This window comes from Terrapene carolina, unplaced genomic scaffold, assembly GCF_002925995.2.
Source record: "Terrapene carolina triunguis isolate 2854851 unplaced genomic scaffold, T_m_triunguis-2.0 Scaffold58, whole genome shotgun sequence".
Taxonomy (NCBI): domain Eukaryota; kingdom Metazoa; phylum Chordata; order Testudines; family Emydidae; genus Terrapene; species Terrapene triunguis.
Genome location: NW_020664409.1, coordinates 59,911,544 through 59,920,931, shown reverse-complemented (window position 1 = coordinate 59,920,931; position 9,388 = coordinate 59,911,544). Strand labels below are relative to the sequence as shown.

General features: G+C 38.4%; 1 protein-coding gene across 6 annotated transcripts in view; it reads left to right on the top strand.

Moving 5' to 3' along the window:
- The first annotated feature begins 239 nt into the window (after positions 1-239).
- The window catches only part of STAU2 (staufen double-stranded RNA binding protein 2), a 198,423-nt gene continuing 189,274 nt past the window's right edge, over positions 240-9,388 (top strand). For 2 of the 6 annotated variants that reach the window (XM_026662630.1, XM_026662637.2), the window contains exons 1-4: positions 241-590; positions 1,687-1,817; positions 7,065-7,224; positions 7,413-7,469. In XM_026662630.1, coding sequence (XP_026518415.1) covers positions 392-590; positions 1,687-1,817; positions 7,065-7,224; positions 7,413-7,469 — 547 coding nt within the window. In that variant the 5' untranslated portion in view covers positions 241-391. Of the gene's footprint in view, positions 591-1,686; positions 1,818-7,064; positions 7,225-7,412; positions 7,470-9,388 lie in introns of all 6 variants that reach the window. The other 4 variants (XM_026662620.2, XM_026662615.2, XM_026662627.2 and 1 more) reach the window with 4 other exon arrangements.

The following is a 9,388-nucleotide window of genomic DNA, read 5'->3' as shown; positions in this document are numbered from 1 at the left end:
GCGCTGGGCCGGGGGCCGGGGCCGCCTCCTCCCCCCACCCCCCCAGCTTACCTGCTTCCTGCTTCCCGCGAATCAAATGTTCGCGGGAAGCAGGGGAGGGGGCGGAGTTGGGGCGGGGACTTTGGGGAAGGGGCGGAGTTGGGGCGTGGGCGGGGCTGGGGGTGGGGCCGGGGCCCCGTGGAGTGTCCTTCTTTAGGAGGCTCCAAATATGGTAACCCTAGTAATTCTTCCCTTCTTCACAGGGGTGTGGTGAGGCTTCATTCATTAATGTTTGCAAAAAGCCTTGCATGAAAGTAATGTAAAGTAGTATTGATATCAATACTTCCATTTTGGCTTTCAAAAATCTGAGGGCACTCTGCTTATAAATCTTTGTTTATTGCAGTGATAGACAATGGCACAAGTTAAAATGCAGACCGCAGCAAACCTCTCTGGACCTACCCTTCCCCCTCCGGTGCTACCCCCATCAGTAACAAATGCAAGTTCATTGGGTCTGCAGGCCTCAATGAATGGATCCATTTCAGAATCAGTTGCCAGCTGTAACAGTCCAACAGCTGGTCTTCTGGATTCTGCACCTTCTAGCAACTTACCAGGTAAGCAGATGTTTTGCTTAGAATACTTATTTTTATTTTGCAAGGGAATCCACTTGATGAGTTTTTAATATAAATGGATGAGGTCCTAAAGAAAATAAAACTAAAGAAACAAAACTCTGTAGAAAAATGTTTTGGTTTCTAATGCTGTTTACAGAATTTAGTTTCTTTAGTTGAATTCTGATTTATGATAGAGCATTGTTTAGAGATATGGAAGCCCAGAAAAAAATAAACTATTCTGCCACATCCTACGTGAATCTTTTATAATGAAGTTTTAGTACAGCAGGAAGTTATCTAAGTGCATTTTCCTTCCCTAGAACAAAATGTCTTCAGTCTATTTGGCAGAAAATGGCATTTCCTTTATAGCCTAATAACTGCTATAGTTCTTGTTCTCAATTGGGTATAAAATACAGTAAAGTGTTACCCCAAAGTAAGTCAGAAGGGCAGGTTTGTGTTGGGGATAGATACAAAGATGAAAGAAAGAAATAGCAGGAGGATAAAGACATTAAAGAAATATATAGTACATAAACAATCTGGGTTTAGGAAAACAACAGAATCCGCAACATTGTTGAAGGAACGAAGTTGGGGAGATACCCACAAGGACACTAGTAGTAGCGGAGAGGTCTGAAAGAATGTTGGGAAGAATGAGGGGAAACAAGCGTGGGACCACAGGTGTTCATCAGTTCTTTGTCTTCTATGTTAGTGTTTAGAAATTACACTGAAAGAACAACTAACTCCAATAATGAATACAGAGCAGAATGGAATTTTCAGGGACATGGTATAACATACAAGTTAAAATATATAAACGTCCATCTACACTGTCTTCCTTAATAGAAAGATTTTTTGTATTGCAAGTAATTGAAATGGTCACAATAAAAGACATGTTCTCAAATTATAAATGTGTAAATGATATTTAAACATTGTATTATCAAAGTGCAGTTTTGTTGGCATTAACACAATCTCATATTTTTAGCGTATTATGAGGTTTTTTTAGCCAGAGTATTTTTCTTTTTTAAACATACCACTTCTTTTGCAAAGTTTTGCGAAGTTGCGAAGAGTACATTTCTCCACAAAAACTTTACAGACTCTTTATTTACAGCTCCTCTCCAAGATAACATGGCAAACCCCAAAGAGAAAACTCCAATGTGTCTGGTAAATGAGTTAGCCCGTTTCAATAGAGTTCAACCCCTGTATAAGCTTCTGAATGAAAGAGGGCCTGCTCATGCCAAGGTAAGGTTACAGTTCCAGGTTATGAGGCATACCTTAAGTTATGAACAGATAACTTGTCAAACACAATCAAGTTTATAGTGTTGGGGTTTTGTTTTGCTTTGTTTTTGTTATGCTTTTTAGGAAGTTCTTCTGTGTCGCTCTTGGAGCCCTGAGGATCTTTTCATCATCGCCTTCTGCCTTACTTATCCTCTGACCCTTGAGATCATACTTCTTGGCCTTCATCTTTTTCTCTTAAAGGTCTCTTCAGAGTCCATCAACACCCTTTCTTTATCATTCATTGCCGGGTTCGCTGCTGAGCTGCACAAAGCACTCCTTCCCCTCCAGGACCCTAGCAGTCTGCTTCTGAGAATTGCACATGGATCCCTTTCATGGCAGTGCAGACCCACTGCTAACAGACTGCTGGGCTAGTCTTTTCCCATTTTGTTTTGTGTTAATCAGTTTTATTTAGTCTACATAAAGTTGGTTATATGGATAGCAAATCTTCTGATTATATCTGTGTTTTAAAGCACAAAGTATCACAGTATTTTCCTTTAAACCCTGTGTAGCCCACAGTGACAATGGGTCTTTAAGGCTCACAGTGGTGTTAAAGTACTTAGCGTCCTTGTCTAGTCTCACATCCTGTTTTGATAGTCAACTGTGATCTGTGAGAACATGTCAGGGTGGTTTCAGATGTCAGTGGACCTAAAGGATCATATTTACATGAAAGAGTTCTCAAATTTCTTCCCTCTTTAGGGCAGACTCACAAGAAAGATGACTAAAAACTTCATCTTGAGAGAGCAAAAATGAGATTTTATATTCGAGAACCTTCTGCATCTTCAGAGCAGAGCAGCTGAGCAAAGTTCTTGTTAATAACATCCAGCCTTCTGCAAGTTGCTTAGCCTCTCCTGAGAAGTTCTGTATGTGCCCTCCTGATGCTGCACCTTGCATTGTAACCAGTGCAAAGTGGTTGTAAAACACTACCATTCTGGTTTGGCAGTGTTTTGCACCCACTTTCCACTGGTATAAATGACAGCACAAGGTTCATGGCAACAGTGTCTATCAAAATCAGTGGGAGATGAAAGTATTCCATGCTTACTAAGGCACCCAGGACCTTGCAGGATTGGGCTTTTGGCTCTATTTTTCTCAGGTTACATGTAATGATTCTTTCATTAACCCTTCCATTGCTGGTTCTCCTGTTTAGTTATGTTACCATTGTTCAACAACTATGCCATAGAGGGAGGGATAGCTCAGTGGTTTGAGCATTGGCCTGCTAAACCCAGGGTTGTGAGTTCAATCCTTGAGGGGGACATTTAGGGATCTCTGGGGCAAAAAAAATTGGTCCTGCTAGTGTAGGTAGGGGACTGGACTTGATGACCTTTCAAGGTCCCTTCCGGTTCTATGAGATAGGTATATCTATGAAATGTTAGGTGTGTATAGGAAGGTTCATTTTGCCTGTATCTTCCCTGAACATTCATCAATAATCAAGGGATTTGTGTTACTTTAGATTTATAATCTCACTTCTGCATGTTGGAAACACAGCAGGATGCAGAATAGTCCACTTTGGTTTTAATGCAGATATGTACGTTTTATCATCTGTGTGAAAATTACTGCTAATGAAATACCTTGGGGCCTCTATTAGATTTCTGACTTTTGTCAGCAGTGCTTTTGTGGGGTTTCCTAATTTGGGCCCTTAGAGGCTAATGTCTTAAAATTGTTGGATGCTTCCTATATAGATCTAGGAAACTGAGTTTTAGAAGCTCATCTGAGCAAATAGGCAAGTATACAACTTTTTCTTGATGCTTAGCTCTGTTCACTGTTGCATGTATATTTTGTTATAATTATTAATTATGTTTACAGTCCCCGAAAGGGTGCCAGGTGCTTTACAGGACGTATGGTTATAAAAAGACTAGGTCCCTGCCCAGAAAAGCTTAGTCTAATTTAGAAATGACCCAACAAGTAACCAATAAAGAAGGGATGAGTGTGAGGAAGAACAAGGGTGACGTTAATAAGATCAGACATAGTTGCAATGCTTTGGCCCACAGAAAACATTTACATAGAAGTTATTATGATATTGTTATAGTAGCTGTTGTGTGTTTATTTCTATTACTGAACATGGTGCTCTACAACAGGTAAAATATGCTAAACAAAGCAAAGTCTCTGTCCGAAAAAACTTACGCCCTAAAGGCATGAACTGCTGCTGCTCTCTCCCATGCGACTTCCTGGACACAGTGTGTCAAGGGCTACTTTCCTGTTGCATATATTTTGCTCCCTTCTCTAGTGGTTTTCATAAATTTCAGAGACATCTACTGTAATGCAGGCAGTCTGTATGACAGACATCGGTGCCAGTAAACTCTGTTTTCCTTTTCTGGTTTTCTTTTTCTGGCAAGTAAGTGTTAACAGTTGTGATCAAATGTAAAGAGGCAAATAACAATGGTGCTCCACAGAAAGGAGGAACTCACCTGCAGTAAGTTACAATTGCTAGAGGTTGCCCTTCCAGAGGGTCTGATCAGTGTGTGAGTGGAAACTGTGCCCTCTATACAAACATTTTTGAGCATAGGCAAGGCGGAGACCCTGCATGAGCCCAAACTGTGTTTTTGGAGAGTATTGTTCTCAGATGGGTTGTCAAATTGGCCACCAGTTCTGTGCTTCTATGTCAGTGAGTTTTAGGAGATAAACTAATTTAAAAAAAAAAAAGGCAAAACAGATTAGACAGGAGTGCAAAGGAATGGGAGGGAATTGAGAGACTCAGCATGTTGCAGGATCAGGAAGGAGAAGAAAAAGCTCTTCATACAGAGGAAAGAGAAGTGGAGCAAAAGGGGCAAATCATGACAAGTGTTGCATTTCTAGGTTTTGCCATAATGTAATTAAGTTAGATATAAGGAATAAAAACATCCTCAGAAAATTATCCATAATGCATATCAAACCATAGCAAAGCCTTGGGCTTCTGGGACCTCCAGTCTCCAAGCCTTTAATTGATTATTTGAGCCTTTTTTTAAATGTTTTTGGCCAATTTGATCTCTTTAATTAAATTTCCACCTCTTTCTCGTTCTTTGCAGGAGACTTCTATCAGATAGGCTAAAACATACTGAGTGAGAAAGTCCGTTCTCTAGCTATGGAAATCAACTGAGCATACCATTATTATTATTATTTATTTATTTATTTAGTATTTATTATCTTGAATTCTTGTATCTTAACACTCTGTGCTAGGGAGAGAGAGTTGAGATGGATATATAGATTAGATAGAAGACCTTTATCATTCATATTTTCATAGAAATGTGAGAATCTGCTTCTTCCACAGAAACATTATATTGATACATTCTTGTATAATACAAATATTTTAACTCTCGATCCAGAAATAAGATTTCAGTTCTATTGGCAATAATTTATGTAAACAATTTGTTCATTGATTGAATAGCTATTCTCTTAAAATAAATATATCAAGGTTTCATGCCTAGGTTAGTACTCTGATATTATCTGTATTAGATAGAATTCAAGTTAATGAAGGATGTTTTTCCTTTTTTTCCCAAGCAGTTGTGAGTATAACTGAGGCCTGGTCTACACTGGGGGGTGGGGGGGAAATTCATCTAAGTTACGCAACTTCAGCTACGTGAATAACATAGCTGAAGTGGACGTACTTAGATCTACTCACCGCGGTGTCTTAACTGCGGTGAGTCGACTGCTGACACTCCCCCATCGACTCCGCCTGTGCCTCTCGCGTCGGTGGAGTACAGGAGTCGGCAGGAGAGTGCTTGGGGGTCAATTTATCACGTCTAGACTAGACGCAATAAATCAACCCCTGCTGGATTGATCACTGCCCGCCGATCCGGCAGGTAGTATAGACATACACTGAGATAAATGAGGTGTTAATTAGTGATGTGAACTGTAATATTGGTACCTGGGCTAAAATTCTCAGGGACATACATGGCCAAATTTTCAAAGCTGAGCTTAAGAGAGAGATGTATTCACAAATTCAATATGCATTTGTACAGGCATGTGCAATATAGAACTAGTTTTTAAGCAGACAGTTACCCAGTTTGCATGTTCATATGCAAATATTTTGTGGGTGTGGCATGTGCATGCACATTTTGAGCCCACCTTGTTGCACCCAGCTCTAAATTTGTGGCTCCTGATCTAGCACATTTAATTCACTTAAAAAAAATAAAAATACCCAGAAGGACAGAACAACTAAATAAAAGATTTAATTTCACCTTTTAGTCTCGTGTATATGTTTCTGTGGATCTCCAAAACGTATAGCAGTATGTTTGTCAAAGCAAGCTGTAATGTACCATGTGCATGTGAGATTAGAATCTGGATTAATACTTTTTCAAATACTTTGATATTTGAAAGAAAATTAATTCATTTGTTTTTCTACCCTCCCTTGTGGAGTGTTACGAGAGAGCTGCATTTTCAATTTAAACTGCATAAATGTAAATGGCACAATTATTATATGCTTATGATAGAGATACTTCCTAATATTTTAAATACATTTTAGAATTTCTTTTTCACACTTTATAATGCTTGGTTATTACTCTGTGATGAATTGTTTGCTTGAGATTGTTCTTTGCTATTGATTTTTAAGTTTTTAGAGTTGAGTCAATAGCCAACTTTGTTAAATCTGAATTTTTTCAGTTCCTAATCTGCATTATAGAGCTCACGTTAAAGAAACAAAATTAATTTAGGATGACACAATTTTTTTTATACTTTATACTGTTGAACAGATCCCTTGGTTGCCGGGGCTTTTGCTTTGTGTGTATGTGCTTTATTTTTTTGAAGAAAAATTGGGTTAGAAAAAATATTGTATGACTCTCATTGGGTAAAAATCTTCAGGCCTGATTCTCTACTCTCTTGAAGCTTTATAGTCATTTATACCCATACAAAATGGGTATAAAATGATACTATTTTCATTTGGTAACCTTTTATACCCACTTCTCACTCGTGTAAGTAACCAGACAGATGCAAGACTGAAAGAATCAGGCTCTTAAATTTAATTTGTATATCCCTCCAAGAATATCAGGCTGATATTTAGTTACTTTTTGTGATTGCTGGTGTGATGCTGTGTCATTTATTTTTACATTTAAAGACCAAATGTTGCCTAGTGACTTCAATGGGAACCCTATACATACATCTGAGAACAGAATTTGGCCCAAAGTATCACAACAAATAAAGGAATGCAGTTCCTCTCCATCTGGGTAGTGTTTCACATATATTGTTCTAACTCACCTTGGTGACAGTCTTGCCATTATTTACCTGTTCTTTATATTTTTGAAGATGTTCACAGTGCAGCTGAATCTTGGAGAGCAGACATGGGAAGCAGAAGGGAGCAGTATTAAAAAGGCTCAACATGCTGCTGCTAGCAAAGCTTTGAACAAAACGAACCTTCCCAAACCAACTCCCAGACCACCCAAAAATAACATTAATAATAACCCAGGTATGTTGCCTATTCGTTTCCCTCCAAATAATGAATCTTCTTGTTTGTCATGGAACAGCAGGTTTAGATGCTTTATAGCGGTTTATAGAGTGTTTTAAAGTAGGCATAAATAGAGCTGGAAGATAAGGTAATATATAATTAAGAATCTTACAGTGAGTATGCATGGTAATTCTTTTTATCTGCTGTAGCAGAAGCTGTTGAACTGCACGTGAATACATTTACTTCTGCAAGACTCACCTCTGAAGGTAAAGGTACAAGCCAGTTTATGTGGTCAACAGTAACCAAGCACAAAAGTAACAAGATTGAACTGACCATTTTTACATTAGTAAGAATATTGAAGCTGGCAAACTGGCTTTTCAGGGAAAGGGCCAAATTCTACCTGACTTACTTCATATTCAGTGCCACTGAAGGTGAAAGTAGAAATCAGGGCAGAATTTGGCACAAAAACTTCAGTACATAATTCCCTGCCTAATAGATTTTCCTTTGTAGCAACCTAAATTATTTCTTCCAGCCAGTTCTGCATACTTTATTATTCAGTTAATCAGAACGACATTTGTGGAGTCATGTGACCTTCATCTGGAGATGTTACTTGCATGTTGCACACTGCATGCAACATATTCTGCATTGCTCAGTGCTTATGAATCTCAGTCACATCTCAATGACTTATTCTTGTTTGATAAAATAGTAATTAATGAAATGTAAAAAGATCCCTTTATTTGTTTTACAATTTTTCCTCATTACTTTCTCTCAACCACTTTCAGAAGGATTCACTTTGCACTAAGGGTCTGTCTGACTGGAGGGCTGGACAAACCTTTCTCCAGATCCCATCAATAGTGGCCTGAGCCTTGTCTTGAAGGGATTGTTTGTGAACGATGTAGGGTTTTCTTTCCCATCTTCCACTCCCTTAGGGCTGAGCATATTACTCCTATAATTCTTCCAGACCCTGCTGGCTTGGGGCTTGATCCTGTTTCTGCTGAAGTCAGTGGGACTTCTTCTGTTTAGTACAGTGGAAGCAGGTGCAGGACCCTGAGGAAGAAGGGCCTTGGATTTGTCTCTTGGAGTGGCAGCATGTTATACAGGTGATAGGAGTTTTGGACTAGCCCTCTTTTTATATTTTTAATTGAAAAGTATATAACAGAAAAAATAATGCAGGGAGTCCTCGACTTTACGACATTCGACTTACGACAAACGGCATTTACGACGTTTCTGAATTGATACCCTGATTCGACTTACGACAGTTGGTTTCAACTTTGACACTTGGTCCTCAGTGGACCGGATTGCGGTTCTGAGTTACGACATTTTGACTTACGACACAATTTTCAGGAACCAATAGTGTCATAAGTCCGAGGACTGCCTGTAAGAAGAATTTCCCTTAAAGCTGAAAAATCGATTGAATATACAGGCATTCATATGACGCTGTCATCTTTCTTTAAGACCTTTTCTTTCAAAGCACAGGTATCTTCAGTGACTACCTGTATTTTTATTGTTTAGCGGAATTCATAGTCCTGTGAAGTCCAATTCTGCAGTCCTTGTAGTCCTTCATTTGAGGAAAAACTCAAAATTGTGGTTAATGGTAGTTTAGCCTGAGTACTGCATAAAACCTGCAGCATTGGCACATAAAACCTGAATAACAGGTTTATTATTATAATAATTATTGTTCTTCTGGGCTGGATTAGTGCACACATCTGATTATAATTTTAGATAATGGAATACACCTATTTAAACTCAGTTTGGATTTTTCTTCTCGCAGTAGAAGTGGGACACACTTTGGTTTATAATTTGCCAGTTAGATTTCCCCTGAAGTAAATAACAAGGCAGTTATATTAAATGATTTGACTCTTCTAATGGTTTTGCTTTTTAAATAAGACATTTTATGATTATTGCAGCCTCATTTGAAATTTTGGAGAATAAATAATTACACACACAAAGGTAGTTGTTTGTTTACTATTTTGCACTCTTTGGCCAGGAGATGGCTGTAGTAGCACTAAATTTTAATGAATTTAGTCTCCAGTTCATAAGTTATTAAAATTTACGTTTTTAATTTTAATTTTAGTCATAGGTTTAACCTCTCATCTCTTGAAACTAAATCATTTAGTTCTGACTTCTATCAAATTGTTATTAAATGACTACAGTAATCCATGCTACTGCTATCTTGTTTCAATAG